Raw genomic sequence first — 15521 nt, 5'->3', positions numbered from 1 at the left:
CCTTGTGATTTTTCTGGATTTATGCCACTGCGAAGGAGTACGAATCCTTTCACATGATCCCATGCCTGATAGACCTCGAACATTACGAAGGTAAGCAGCAGCAAAGCATTGGCCCTAACAATTGCCCTTATTACAAAAATATTACCCTTACATTAAAAGGTTAGATTTGTAATAATCAACTTTTAGAAGACCATTTAGGTAGTGCTGGTAACCACTTTTGTTCACTCGGTAATGCAAAATTAGCGCCCTAATTTTGCTATATATAAAAAAAAAAATCATGAAACAAGAAGCTTCCCTAAGGCATGGGAATCCACAAACAGTAAATTACCTATGGTGGTGGTCAATATCAGAAAATAATAAAGTAGTAGGCAAAGAAGATATGTGCACTGTAAACAAGCCTTGAAAATTTCAGACAGCAAAAATTAGAATATGACAACTAAAACAATTAAGTAATGATATGAGAAAGTGTCAAGTTGAACAAACTTTGCTGTACTGTGTTAGCCAATTCACACACGAAAAAAAAGTACAGGGACAGGAGGGAGACAGAGCGAGGAAAGGGTACATATATGGATGTTTCCATATAATGACAAGGAAAAACGGCACACAAAACGAGGACAAACTACGACGACCGGACAGACAGGGCACTGTCCTCGTTTTCTGCGCTGTTTTTCCTTGTCGTAATGTACCAACTAGCCCAAGTTTGTATTCCCATATAATGGTTTGTGAAGAGTTCTCCTTGCACTAGAAGTAAAAAGGGAAAAATAAGGAGGGAATACTACCAGTCAGTCAACGCTAAGCAAGCCCACAAGTACAATGGGCTTGACCGGGCAAAAGCCTCAAGATTTAGGCTGTAGTAGACCTGAAACATTCTGGCACTGGCTATTATACTGAAATGACAGCCAAAAACAGCTTGTGACTTACCGCTGTGGACCTGCACAGGGCTCCCATCAGGTTTCTGTTCTTCCCCATACTCTAAAGAGACAAAAACAAGGAGATTAAATCTAATTGCATAAGATAAGCTACAGCTCGTGGTAAATTTTATATGAAGAGCAAAACAAGCAGTGCTTTGTGAAGTGCCATACGCTTTTCCATGTGTTTGTTCATTCATCCTACAACAAAAACAGAGAGGATGGCCCCAGAAAGGAAGTTGGAAGCTGGTTAGCGCCTCCTTGCGAGAAACATGGTTATGCAATGCTAAAAGTACTGCTCAGTAGGGAAGGAAGGGCGCACTTTGTCCCATCCAACTCTTCACAAAGCTGAAGGGGATGCCAGCCAGGGTGGGGTGCACATCACTCATTCGTTGACAGCCACACAGTAGCACTACTGGTCCTATGTGCAAATGCAAGAAAAAGTGGGGAACTTTCCAAAGAATTTGTGTGCAGGTGTGCATCTTTGTAACTACGGCCCAAACAAGTAGGATAAAACAAACCTGTTTCCTACTACACCCAAGAGACACCTCTTCATCCCAACCAAACTCAGATTCCGATTATGGGGTTTAAGGGGGACTCACTTGATCACATTCCTATGGAACTTACCAATTCATGACCCACGGGCTTTTTAAAAAGCATTGTGCACCGATACGAAAGGTTCTACAAATTGATAGAAATGTTCCTAACGGCCTAGTTTGCTTCTCTTAGAAATATATTACTTCTTTACTGAAATAAAAAATAAGCACGAAACACATTTTGGTTCATCCAGTTTTCCTTAGATGGCACCAGCTGTCTAGCAAGCAAAAGTTTTACTTTTTATTTCAGTACAGTAGTGACACACCTTTAAAAGAAGCAAACTAGGCCATAGTGAACATCGATATGCATTTGTAAAGCTCCTCGTATTGGTGCACGATTTTTAAGTTCGTGGGTCATGAAGTAGTAAGTCCCATAGGATTAATGTGCTGAAGCTGCACCTGGGCTATGAGGCGCGCCATCGCGGAGGGCTCCAGAATTATTTTGACCACCTGCGGACCTACAATGTGCGGCGTAAGCTCAATACACGCGCGTTTTAAACTCAGTATTGTGCCCATATTGCTCAGAAAGATACAAAGGTAGCCAAGAATTTGCTTGCCGCAGATTGTTACCATGTGAGGGAGCTGTTTCAGCGAGGTAAATTGAAGCATGGACAACTGAGTGCGTAGCTTTCGGTACATGCTCCACATCCTGGTGCCGGGTCGCATAGGTGCAGTGGGAATAAATTGCGACCATTCATGTCCATCCAACCTTGGTTTGGAAAGAGTGGCGCACGAGCCTTTTGATTTGGCCCACCATCGTGTCTGGCACCAGCTCCTGCTATCTAACGTCATTGTGTAGCAAGAAAATTGCACAGCAAGGTAGGTAACAGTAGCAGGAAATGGCCTCAAACGTAATACTGGGCCGAATCAAAAGGCTTGCACGCTGACAGATTCTCTTTCCCTACCTTTCCGTACCAAGGTGGGAAACCAACTCCCATAACTTATTCCCACTGGGCATATGTGGCCCGCCACTAGGATGTACATCACATACTGAAAACCGCTTACTCCATTGGACACGAAAGCTGACGATTAAATACTACATGACCGTGGCGACCAATCAATCGGAGGCAGTTAGAAAGAAAGTGAAGGAAGCAGAGACACTGATGTGGACAGAGGATGGAAAAGATGGGATCATTGGGAATTCGTAAAGCAGGCCAACTCTTAAGAGACCACGAAAGAGAACTTTTATGATAATAAAGGCAGTGCGTTCCTCTTTGAAGCAAGGGCTGGCTGCTCGAGAACTAGAATGTGCATGAACAAATATTCGACCCAGAATGAGACATGTGACAGGATGGAAAGTTGGGCGAGTTGGTAGGTCGACATGATGTAAAAACAGCGCGGTAGGACAAAATGCACGAGGAAAGGAACCAGACAGGACGAGCGCTGTGTGAGCTGTGGCAGGGACAAAGACAATCAACCACATAGTAATACAATGCCAAGAAATCCAGCCAGCTAGAATTGAGGGGAAAGTTCTACTTCCTGAGGCACTGGGTTTCGCAGTTGATGGCAGCATTAACGGGTCAGCAGTGGATATTACTAAACAGTGACTAGAATACTGGTGGAAAAAATGCAGGCAAGAAGTTGATAAAGGGTCATCACGGCCAGGGATGGCAGCAGGGCAGAATTGAAAAAAATGAGAATTGTACTCCAGGTAAATTTAATTAAGTGAACAACATAGGCGATGGCGCATGTCGTCACACAGATTTAGAGTTCCTCTATATAGCTACAGCTATATAGAGGAACTCTACACAGATTCGAAGGGGAGGCCATTTATCATCATCATCATCATCATCACCACCACCACCACCACTACAGTGAACTAGTGGTCTCCTCGATTCGGCTACACTTTCTGCACTAGTTCACAAAAGTGCCGTGCAAGTGCAGCGCCAGTTCTTTCGCAAGCTACACCTTGCACGAGACGAGAACTCGCACAGGGGCTAGTGCAGAAGTGTAGAAGAACTGGTGCAGCACGGCGTCAAATCGAGGGCCGAAGTGCAGGTGGCGCAAGGTGCACTGGCAAATCGAGTGCGCGAGTGCTGCACCGCCTGAACTGGTGCAGAAAGTGTAGCCAAATCGAGGAGACCATAGAATGTCTTGATCCAGTGGCGCGAACGGGAGCGCTTTGCAGCGTTCGGCTGAAGCAAAGCGCGTCTACCGCCGCCAGGGGCGCCACTGCGCCTTCTCCGAAAACGGTACCGCCGCTGCACGGGCCGTTCCTTGGGGCGCTCGCCAGCTATTGCCGCTGCCGTTTTTTACTGTGGTACAGTAATTAACCTTTATGGAAGAAAGATGCTCACTTGTGTTGTCCCTGTACTTTTCTAGGAACGTTTTGTTGCTTATCAGACCCGTTTGAGCCATCGGGCAACGGCTACAAACAAATCGTCTGCTAGCGGCGCAGACGATACGAGCGGATGTGCGATACGTTGGCGGCGCGCGGTCGGACAGACTCTCCGTCTGTTTATGGCCGAGGCCGGCCTTTCATTTTCTGCGTGTTTTACGTTTCCGTGATGTTCCCCTACAGAAGCAAGAGGTATGCAATCGTCAGGAATATAGTTATTGCGAGTGCTGTCGAATAGAGGTTGGCCAGGCCGGGTACGCGATGTCAAAACGAAGGACGGACACCTATTGCTTTGCTCCGGGTTGTCACAGTGGTTACCCTGCAGGTGCTCCCAAGGCGTCTTTTTTCGCCGCTCCCCTGGACGATGAACTGTGCAAAAAGTGGGAACAAAATTTGGGAAGACTGGACAAACTCTTGACCATATCTTCAGCCGTTGGTGAACGCCACTTTGAGCCCGAGTGCTTATTGCGGGGTTACATCCACGTAATAAACGGCTGTGAAGTGCGACTTGCACGCGGGAAGCTGTCACTGGCTCCAGGTGCTGTACCTACCATCCTGCCTGACTGTGCGTCGAATTCTGTACGGAGCATGCACGCGGAAGCCGCAAAGGAAAAGGCGGACAACGACAAGAGTTTCAGTTTCGGCAGCCAGCAAGCCACGACAAAGCTGAAGAGCCGAAAAAGATGAGGTGCACCATCCACACCACGAGGCTTCTGTCTCTCCGCAGTGCTCATCAAATGAAGTCGCAAGTTCTGTGGAATGGGATGCTTTCACAATGAGCCATCTTCAAGAAGTCAAGCTTCCTTCAAAGCTCTGGTGCCGGATAAATTGTGCCGACGATCGAAACGTTCTTTTCGCTACGACATCGATACGAAGAAAAAAAAAAAGCTAGACATTTTTCACGAGAAATCTGTGCTCTTCTATCCACATGACGACAAAGTGTCGTCGCAAACATTCTTTTCGTGGTGTGTTATGCGGGAGCGGTGAAATATATTCCCTAGCTGTTGCGAACAGTGTGCTGCAAGAAGCTGACAGCAGTTCGGCCTGCAAAGGGGCCATGACGGCTAGGAGGTTTAGTGATGTATTACACGTGCTAACACCGAATCTGCGATCTCAAACGACACATTTGGAGACGCAGCCTTCAGCACTAAGTGCCTGGGGAAAGTTTCCTCTGAAGGTAATTTGTTCATTGCAAACTTTGCTGCTGAGAAAATCAGCCGGGTGCTACTGCACGCGTGAATACTGGGTATAATTTGCTTTTGTAGAGTGAAATTCACAAGTAGGTTCATGCCGGGACTTTATTACAGTAAATATAAAAAAGTAAATCCATTCGTAAAGAATTAAACATAGCAGTTGTCCGCCGGCAGCACATCGAACGCGTACGCTCGCATCGATCGTCTGCGCAGGTAGCAGATGACACCAAACAACTCGATTTATAGCCGTTTCCCTACAGCTCAAACGGGCAGATTTGCAACAAAACGTTCCTAGCAAGGTACGGGGATGCCAGACGCAAGTAGCCTTTTTTTTTTTTTTTTTTTTTTTGTAAAGGTTAATTACTACCCAACATCGGAACAGCGACAGCCTGCCGCGGCGGCGCCTTTCGAAGATGGCGCAGCAGCGCCACCTGGTGTTTTCTACACAGAAGAGCACGCCCCTTCCTCGCCGTTCGCGCCACTAGATCATTCTAGTTCACTATAACCACCACCAACCGCCCCTCCCTGTCCGCCATGCAGCCGGAGCGGCCGGAGTTGGTCGTCGAAGCGACCCGAGGGCGAGGGTGTGTGCGTCACTTCCAGCCGCCGTTCTCTTTCCTACACTAGCGGAGCTGTTTTTTTCCGTTTCTCGCATGCCCACACAACTCCGAAACCAAGGAAAACATATACTCTGCTCACGCCACGTCATTTCAAAACGAGGGCCGAACGCACAAGAGGAAGAAGGGCACAAGCACTGTGTCCTCATTCCTCTTACTCCCAGAGTAACGACACGCAGTGCCGAACTCCCAGGCGCAGACAAAACAGAAACCGCACTACGTCTCAACACACGCACGACAGCACAGCGCACCTGCCTTAACATCGTAACATTGAACAAGGGCAAACAGAACCCGGTAAACACACAAATCAGCATGAAGTGTACGCGAAGGCTTACCCCGAAACGCCTCCAGGAAATGTTTCTTCAGTGTGCGAATATCTGCATCGTTAATCAGCTGCGTTGATTCATCGACACTAGGTGAAACCATTTCGCCGTGTTCGTTGGCCCGTGAGGCACTAGCCACAGCTGCTGTGCCAGGGAAACTGCTGCCCCTTGTTTTATCCAGGTCTGGCTTATCGCACCCAACCCCTGCTTCTGGCGTTTCCTGATAAGAGCCGGAAACTGAAGGAGGAGGGGGAGGAGTTACAGAACACGATAAGGTCACTGCGGCCTGCTTCAATGCGTCCTTTTCTCGGCGAGTTCCAGCTTCCGCCGACGCACTGCTTCGGCTCACGGCGTCAGTTCCAACAATTCCGCCCGCAAAGCAGTCGTTTTCAAGCTGTATGACGCCGGGTGCGCACGTTTCATCTGTGAGCGCGTCGGCCACGTTGTCGGACGCTGTTGCTCCAAGAGAGGCAAGTTTCACGTCGGTTTTCTTTTGTGCTTCTACAGCCGCATCGCAAGATAGAGACGCACTGCTTGTCGCTGGGCTCGTGCTTCCGGGCAAAGGGCGGGAAAGTTTTCTTTTGGGACGGGTAGGAATATTTGAGCCCGACTCTCCTGAATCCAGCTGTTCTTCCCGCGTATTTTTGAGATCAAGGTCGTTTCCATTCTCTCTGTAACTTTCCTCTGGCGTGGCAGAACCGGGCCTTCCACAGTCAACATAGCTATCTTGAAATGACAGGGACGTAGAATCTCCAAACACGCTCTCAAAATCACTGTCGTCTTCCAGTTCAGAATGTTCGCTTGTGTCGGGATCCACTAAAAATGCTGACAGATCATTATTTGGCCCTAGTTTCACCATATATTGTGCATCATCTCCGCAGGTGTCATTCAGAAAGTCGCAGTTGTCAACCACGTGAAATGAAACAATATCCAGGGGACAGTCATCTTCGAACAGCTTTCCTGTCAGTTGCGCCAACGAAAAGGGCAGTCTCAACATTTCACCTTCAGGCTCTGCACCGCACTCTGAGCTTGCAGAAGATGAGAAAGACAGGTCCTCGTCACTTTCATCATATTTTTCTTCATGGAAAAGTTCTGGTCTCACTGATTCAGACTCGCGTTTAGCTGACAGTTCTGCACTGTTGTTAGTCAAATTTGGGTTTGCTTCGGGAAACTGATGACTGACTTTAGGCTCACTAGATGCTTCTGATGAACTGTTATTTTTAGGAACTGGATCTTGGGATGGCTGAGGTCGCTGCTTGGACTTTTTGCGCCTCAATGGCACTTTGGCAGAGCCTTCACTGCATAATTCACTATCGAGCCCAGTCTGATCTTTAACCTCAGTTTTTCCTGTTTCAGCACAGCAATGACGACGATCACCACTACTTTGGGGAAAACTTTCCGGACACTGAACTCTTTGCGTCGTATCACGGGGTGAACGGGGAGGTGGTTTGGGACAACCAGTCATTGAAGCAGTGCTTTTTTCTTGCACTGGTGCGGGCATATTGTTCTTATTTCCGTGCGAGAATTTCCGTGATGGACGACAAGGACTGGAGTCTGATTGTGTTTCTCTGGACAACGTTTGAAAACGTGCTAGGGGTGGACATCCGATGTGCATAGTAGGATGTGCAACTTCTACAGAGCAGTGAGCTTTGTCTGTAGGCTCGGAAATACAAGTAGCATCCACACCTGCACTTGACGCAGTATCCGCAGTGCTATCCACATTGCCATTGGAAAGGTTCAAGCACGAGTGGTTACTCCCGTCAAGGTAGCTGATCGGTGCATTGCTTCCAGAGATGCTTTTCTTGTGCTGTGTCACGTTATCAGCTATGTCTGAACTGTGGCGCCTCCAGTATTTCTCGGTTAGTTCGCTGTCTGAGCCATTTGCGTGAAACAGAGGCGAAGCACAACGCTTTGGACTAGCATTCACTGAGCAATCTGAAAATGAATGAACGTGTGGCAGACTCCTAAATGTAGACTGGGGAAACCTTTTGAAGGTTCCAAGTAAAGCATTCTTGTTTAAAAGACCTCTCTCTTCCAAATTGGAATTTGGTATCAGGTCAAGCTCTTCCTCCGAGGCATTTTCAAATACTTGACTGTCCGGCTCTTCTTCTGAATCAAAGCACGGTTCAAACTGTTTGTTGAAGGCATCAAGAATATCGCGATCTTGTGATGTCACTAAGTCTAGTTTACTTTTACTGGCTACCGCTGCACCACTCTCCACCAACTCGGCACTGTCAGCATCATCATTTGATATTCCTCCCACGCTGTCCTTTGGCATTTTTGCTTGGTTTCCATGCCCAGAAATTCTGGCCATAAATCTGCATGCATCTTGTTTTGCCTCTTCCACAATGAACTCCGAAAATTCTTCAGCCACTTGCTCAAGGCAAAAGAAAGGCATTCCAATGCTCCCTTGATTTTGCATTTTGTCACTTAAGTCGATAGGCTCCGCCAATTCCATGCCACACTCTTCCTCCACGTGATGGATAAAGTTTTCATTCGTGGGAAGCAGCTCGCCTTCAACAGACTGCCTACCGTGGACACTTCTTGGGGCAGTATCTTTGGACAAATCTGCTCGCGCAGCGATTTTAAGAGGTGGACGCCACTTCCGAGGGGGTGGTTGCCTTTCAGTTTTGTTGTCTTGACGCTTTTTCCTATCGCTTAGCAGCGGTGGCCTATGCACGACTGACCCATACACGTCTTCAAAAATCTTTCCATAGCTAAAGCTTTCATACGCTTCATCCAGTGTGCCCTCTTTACTGACAGCACCTTTCAATTCGGTTGCGATTTCTGGGGTATGCTCACGCAAAAAGTCTTCATCTGCGTCACAATATCTGGAGTCTGAGTCAGATGAATTGAGGTCTGAAGACTCTGCATCGTAGTAAACGCTGCTCCTGTGGCCAGAAAGTGCAGAGTAAAATGACTCGGCCCCATCTGAAAGTGCTGAGCGGAATGACTCTGCCCCAGGGCTTGTCTCCCTCTCCTGAAGCCCTTCAACAAGAGGCAGAACGTGTTGCCGCAACCAAAACATGGCTCTCCAGCCACTAACGAGTGCTTTCCTCGGGCAGCTTGTTCAAACAAAAATATCCTCTTGGTTCGCAATTAGGATAGCTAGTGCACGCTGTACCGTATCATCTTCCAGCAAACGCCTGGTTGAACCAAGGAAGCGCTACGCATTCATGCAGTGTGGCACCTGGCGAAATCGGTAGTGCTCGAACCCTCTGACCTTTATGAATGTGTGTCTTCAAAATCCAGAGGGCAGGCCACAAAAGCAATATCCAAAATAATGCGAGGTGAAGGGCACTGCAACATTCCAACGACTATGGCACAACCTTCCATTCACAATCGCACAGAATGCACTGCACGTTGAGCGGCTTGAACTGAAGTGCCGGGGCACAACACCATTGCATTCAACCTCTTCTTTCATCCACAGCCAGCAGAGACCCTTGCGAGGATATCCAGCACGCGTGTGTACAAGCAGCACTCTTGACCTTAGCAGTTGTGCAAGTGGCGCAGCTCAAACTGTCGCTCCGGTCCTCTGCTCAAACTGCAGCGCTGTTGCCAGCGGCACTGCGAATCGCTTGGCGCAGCTCGACAACAACAGAGCTAGAGAGTGGGCCACTAACGCAAGGAGGGGCAGCAGGCTAAAAACAGGCGGGGCCGCACTGGGATTTGTGCCAAGTGTGGGGAAGGGAGGCATAGCCACAGCAAAAAGTAAATGGGCCACCTGCACACCACCAACAAAAAGAGCCAAGAGGGACTATTTTTACATATTTTGGAAGGAGCTACCGTGGCACAACTCAAGGAAAGGCCACTAGGAGCAAGGGCCAGCCCAGGATCATAAGGGGTCATAGAAATCAGTTATACGTGGGGCAATCAAGCTTACCACAGAATTCTGCTTTTGTTGTAATCAAATGTTAGCACGTCGATGACGCGGAACATCATCAGAGTATCGCAAGTGTAGTTATTTCTCCTTCAATACCAAACTCTGCAGTCTAAGTTAAAGCAATATTTTGAAAGCCAAATAAGTGTTTGTCGCACTGTTATAGTCTTTATCATATTTAATGCCTATAGCTCAAAGCAAGGACAGCAAAAAAAGTGCTTTAATGTGTGCCGGTTTGAAACACGGTTTTAAGGGAGGGGAGGGCAGGCCTGTTGGAAAAAAAACCTTCTGGCCTAAATTGATGCACAGCTTTCCACTTTTTTTTCACCCTCACGCCCTTCTCATAGCCAACATGTAGGTGTGGTACCCGTAGCTGCAAATTTAAACCTAGAGAGATGGGGAGAAAAAATTGGCTGCGTATCTGCTCACTTCGTTGCAAATGTCATCAAAAGACGATAATCGTCTTTCCAAGTAAATGCCTTCCTGCCAAGTAAATGCCTTCCTTCTCTTTCCCGCTCACCTCTCATGCTGTTCCTCTCCCGTCTCGCTCCTTTCAAGACAAACACGTGAGAGGTTTGCTCAAGTCAATTTAAATTTACCGCATTCCACTGCTCCATGCTGGGAGCCTCAATGCCAGCGTTGCCTAACGGCAGAGAGGCGCATGAATCAAGGCACCCGACTACCCGCTCTCCATGCATATTCCACGCGCCATCTTTTGGGACCTTTCGTTACTGTTGCTGTTTGACTTCTTAGAATGCTGTCAGGAGGGCCATGGCCGATCGCATTTGTATTTTTTCTGGGAGTATTTTTTAATTAAATCAAGCACCCATGTATTTTTAATAAAGGAACACTACAAATATCACTTATGTATTGATGTTTTGCCTCTGATATCATAATGTTTTGTTTTGGCTCAACAATGTTGAAAATTCTGAACAGTGCCACCAAACTTGGATGTTTCTATAGCCTGTGGCTATAGAAACGTATCGTTCACCATTTAGATTAACTTTGGCCAGGTGGTTGAATCGAAGGACAGACATACAGATGGATCAAAATTTCCGTGTTCAGGTAGCCAGAGAAAGATTCTTGTCTTTAAAATAAAAATCTATGGGCCTACTCGAATCACTGGTCTAGATAGCGTACAGCCCAGGGACTCTTCCTGGACTACAGTAGCCTGCTAAACTAAAACGTTTTTTTTATATGGCAACGTAGCAGCATAACCTAGCTGTTTCTCATATCTGCTGCCATTTAGCCAAAATTGATCACAAAGCAATAGAAAGCAATCCAACTTTCCAATTTCTGCCTTCTAAATTTAGCCTTTGTGTCATAATGGGGAAGTGCATGAACAAGAGTCCATTGAAACAAAATAGTAGCAGTAGTGTAACACTGGTTGTGTCTAGATGAGACCGTTTCTAAGATATAGTACTAGATTTTTTTAGCGAATGGAGATTCTTTTATTTTTCTGTCTCCCCATGAAGGCAAGTTATTCAATGACCCAATGGTAGTCCTGTATGCTAGGTGAGGACATCAAGCTCAAATGCAACCGTTTTGGAAAGACCAGTAACAGCGAGATGGCAGAAGGCATGCAAAAAATTCCTTGGTCACTTAACTCTGCTTACGTGCTTTAGTGGCGAAAGCCCGGTGATACTAAACTTCTTTACTGCTACATCATACTTGACTCTCATTTTTTTATTTTGTTTCTTTGTCTTTTGGCATGAATTACTTCAACCGGCTTCTTTGCTGCTGCAGTGTATGTCTCCTCCTTCGCTTTCTTTTGTACGTTTTATAGTGCGAATTACATTGGCAAGACGACTGTCACACGCCACAACCGACCTAGAATTGGGGTTCTGCAGCTGCTGCACACCTGTTCTATACTCGGGTACAAGTTAAGAACGGCAACGGAAGTTGCCGCTGTGCCTCACCACCGCAGCCGGATGTCGCTCCGCGCAGCACAATTGCGCTACTGGAAATATTGAACTTGTCACAAGTTGTTTCCTCGATTTTTTGGACTTGATATGCTTATAAACTACTGCAGCGACGACTAACTACATGAGAAAAGGCAGACGACTACTGGGAATGTATTTTGGTCTATTGTCCGAGCAATCTTCTCCCGCAAAAATCCATTCACTATCACCGAAACTGCATGCGATGAGAAATCGCACGTAATTGTTCCCTCTCAACTTGACCGCAGACAACGCGACGAAAGCTGCGCGCTCTCTCCCGGAGATGGGGGCGGCTCGCGGCGTTCTCTTCAGCGGCCTTCAGTATATCACGTGCCAGGGAGTTTTCTCCTTTTATCCACAACGTGGAGGGGACTATTTCCGGTCTGGTGCCACAAAAAAGCAGGCACAGCTGCCTGCTCGCAAGCGCGCGCTCAGGCTGGTAGGGCGATCTTGACGCAATAAATGTTTGTTGTCACATGGTCTCGTTGAAAGGGGAGGACTGAGTCCGTCACTCAAACTCTGCGCGCACTCAAAACACAAAAGAAACGGCAAAACTATGTGTTCTGATTCAGGCGTAGAAGAGGTTGATACACAGCGCCGACAACGGCAGATCGTCACAGGAAATGCGAGAAATAGCCACGAAGTTGACCAGCGACAGTCAATAGGACAGGCATGGCCCAAATGACGTCATTTAGGGCATGCCAGGGGTGCATAATGAGGAGAATTGAAGGAAGCGCGGTTGGTTTTTCCGCGTCTTTCACAGCCATTTGCACGCTTACCACTTCATGTGCACGTGTAATATTTGGCTCAGGTATTCCTGGCAGTGTAATGTAAATGTCGCACAGGTGTACTTGCACTGTACAAAAAGTGTTGCAGGGTCCCTTTAAATCGCACGCTCCACGCACCCGCTGACATCCGGGTCCATCGCTTAGGCGGAGTGATACCGTACATGAGCTATACCGTACGTGTACCATCACATTCAGTTGTCATTAGGCAAGTACTATTCTACAGCTTTTATGTATACAGTTGATGTTTTGTGGAATTTTGTGAAGCGGGCGCATTAGCCCCTCGAAGCTCCAGATTCCTGGCCGATACCCCGCGTGGGCAAGTGCCACGAAGAAAGGAACCATAAAAACAACTTTTGTTGTGTTGGCAACATGCAGGGAGACAGCACAGTTGGTAGAGCACTGGGCTGCTACTGTGCAGACCTAGGTTGAAATCTCATCGGATCATATGTTCTTCATTTAGCCTTTATAGCGACGGCCATGTTCTTGACCGGGCAACTACAGCAACAATGGTGCCTTTTTGCAGAATGGGGCACAGAAGGCGTTTGCCTCAAAAATAAACGTCCATCTGTAAAGGCTGCGTAAGGCAGACCATTCAGTTCACATAAATGCGAGAGCTTGGCTCATGCTTACTGAGATTATGAAAAGCCTTTGGCTATGGTTTGACACAGCCGTAGAACTTCGATCAGTACATTAGACTGCATCAGAGCCTGGAATAGTTCCTTTTTCATTAAAGGGGGGAGGGGGGGGGGCACATTTTGTTGTCTAGAGACAAAGGCTCATTCCGATGTGCCTAGATGGTTTGATGCAATTTGGAATGAATGTAATATTCTTTGGATAAAATAAATTTTGAAAGGAAAATGACTCACCTTGAAAATGATTGGATGGAGTAAGCTTGGGCCTTCGGTCAAGATGTGTTGTGTAAAAGCAGGAATTCCCATAGTCAACTGCACAACACAGAGGCATTGGGATACAATTACACGAAGAACTACAGCCATAAGCCTTCAACACTGTGAATATGTGAATACATGAGCCCAGTGTTTTCGGAGTATTATATCATTGGGGTCATTATAGCCACGACTATTAAGCATTTTTTTTACCTAGCTGCTTCTAATTATGAATATATAATTTTCAACCTGAACTCACCCTCACACCTCACTAAAAGGGTGTTGCCCTTTCATATGAGTAAGGATGCCATTTGACAAAGCTTTGGAAACAAACAGGATGTTCAGTACCTTGGTGCCGCTCTTGACTGCTGACCTGCTCTTAGCTACAAGTGGGACCTGCCAAGGGATGCTGGTAAAAAGTGGCAAGTGCAGGTGACCCAAGCCACTCTCACACATCACCCTGCATTTCGTCCTTGCACACAAGCAAATTATGTGCAGTGTTTCTGTTACTGCTGGGTAGTATTCCTTGCAAATTTGCCAAGGGTTTCATTTCCGTCTACACCTGTTGTGGCTTTACTGTTCCAGTTCTAATCTGGCTTCCCAACTTGCAACAATGTGCAGGAGTATGAGTTTGTCTACAAGTGCCTGTTGACTTTTTAGCTGCAGCAATCCTTATTTACAGCAGTGCTGCTCTGCCAGTGCTAACCACACTTTCTTTGTTGGTTTCAGATGTTTCATCTGGCTGTTACACCCATGAAAATGGGAAACAGGTGAGAAGTGGCACACAGCCTCCTCAAATACCTGGTCTTTGAGTGCACTTAACGTACTGCAATTTTTTTTTCAAAGTGACCCAACCCGATACGTTTTCTTGCATGCTGCCTTGCCCTTCTCCACACCATGCTGCTCCCATTTAAAATTAGCAATGAATGATTTTTTGTATGTATTTTTTTACCCTGCTACAGAAGAAGCTTCTTGCATTTCTCTACTGAATGCTAACTTCCGTCTTTGTCTGCAATCTATGTAGAAGATCCCCACAGGCTTCCCCCCTCTCCCAGTTTTCGCCAACCTGTTTCCTGGTATTGATTGCTTCCTGTTCACCTCTCGTGAGGGTGTAAAAATTGTGCACATAAAAACGGGACAAGATAGACAACAACAAGTTGTATAGATTATGCACCCATCTGATTGTGCCATCTCGTTTTCATGTGGTGCATTTTCCGATAATCGTTAGCCCTTCACACGCCCGATGCAGATTCAGTACGTCAATTTGCTTTTTTTTTTTTGCTGTTTCATAATTATTCTACGCACATAAAACAAGCCGTTTATGAGGGCTCTTTTGATAGGGAACTGGACATCTGTTTCCAGACACCTGTTTTACACTGCACGGAAGTGGGAAAATTACAGAGCCCCTATTTTCACTTGACATCAGATGTTTGCTCGCAAGAGATGCAAAGGGCTCCTTCTAGCATGCACCCACATTCAGGACTGATGTGTGAGAAAAACTTGCAACCTTATCCATCATCCCGTTCAAATTCCCTGACACTGCACCTCATTTTTCATCCTGCAATGTTCAAAATTGGTTTCCGTGCAGACACTGTGCTTCTCTCCAGAATTCGTGGCACCACCTGTAAGCTGACATATTTACTGGGCACTTGGTTTTGAACATCGTATGGCAAAGGGAGATGGAAGCTAGCTGTGGTTAACCAAACGTGTGCTGAACTTGCATCATGCTATGATGAGCAGTAGTTCAAATTTTTACACATGGGACAACGGACATGAAATACACCCCTCTTGGTAGGCACCCCTTTTTCACACACACCCCTCACACACATTCACACCCCTCTTGGTAGGCAGCACACCTGGTGTCTGTTCTCCAAGGTAGTCATCAGCTCTGAGGAGGCCCAGGAGTGGGATGAGAGAAGCGTGGCCAAGCTGGGCTTCAAACAGCTGCCGGTCACGGTACTTGCCAGTGCCTGTTCCCACGCGGTTGTCCTGAAAGAAGCGTTGCCTCAAAGCAATGCCCGCAAACCGGCTGCACCAGCAGGCCTGTCTGAGCA

At 46.9% G+C, this 15521-nt stretch overlaps 2 protein-coding genes across 9 annotated transcripts in view; one reads left to right on the top strand and one right to left on the bottom strand.

The window, feature by feature from the left end:
* Positions 1–15521, bottom strand: part of Cyld (ubiquitin carboxyl-terminal hydrolase CYLD) — a 95908-nt gene that overhangs the window by 43718 nt on the left and 36669 nt on the right. For all 4 annotated transcript variants that reach the window (XM_077686755.1, XM_077686756.1, XM_077686757.1 and 1 more), the window contains 3 exons: positions 15324–15456; positions 13450–13527; positions 922–972 (listed from right to left, as the gene is read on the bottom strand). In XM_077686755.1, coding sequence (XP_077542881.1) covers positions 922–972; positions 13450–13527; positions 15324–15456 — 262 coding nt within the window. The remainder of the gene's footprint in view (positions 1–921; positions 973–13449; positions 13528–15323; positions 15457–15521) is intronic.
* LOC144155377 (uncharacterized) overlaps positions 6299–15521 on the top strand; it is a 120868-nt gene continuing 111645 nt past the window's right edge. For 4 of the 5 annotated variants that reach the window (XR_013319568.1, XR_013319567.1, XR_013319565.1 and 1 more), the window contains exons 1-2: positions 6349–6445; positions 14197–14237. Coding sequence is in view for 1 of the 5 variants with exons in the window: in XM_077686759.1 (XP_077542885.1) it covers positions 6374–6445; positions 14197–14237 (113 nt within the window). In the remaining 4 variants the exon portion in view is untranslated. Of the gene's footprint in view, positions 6446–14196; positions 14238–15521 lie in introns of all 5 variants that reach the window. The other variant, XM_077686759.1, reaches the window with a different exon arrangement.

This window comes from Haemaphysalis longicornis, unplaced genomic scaffold (assembly GCF_048455015.1).
Source record: "Haemaphysalis longicornis isolate Haplotype H1 unplaced genomic scaffold, Haemaphysalis longicornis Haplotype H1 scaffold_1, whole genome shotgun sequence".
Classification (NCBI taxonomy): Eukaryota; Metazoa; Arthropoda; class Arachnida; order Ixodida; family Ixodidae; genus Haemaphysalis; species Haemaphysalis longicornis.
The sequence above is the reverse complement of the archived record's forward strand: the minus strand, read 5'-3'. Positions and strand labels throughout refer to the sequence as shown.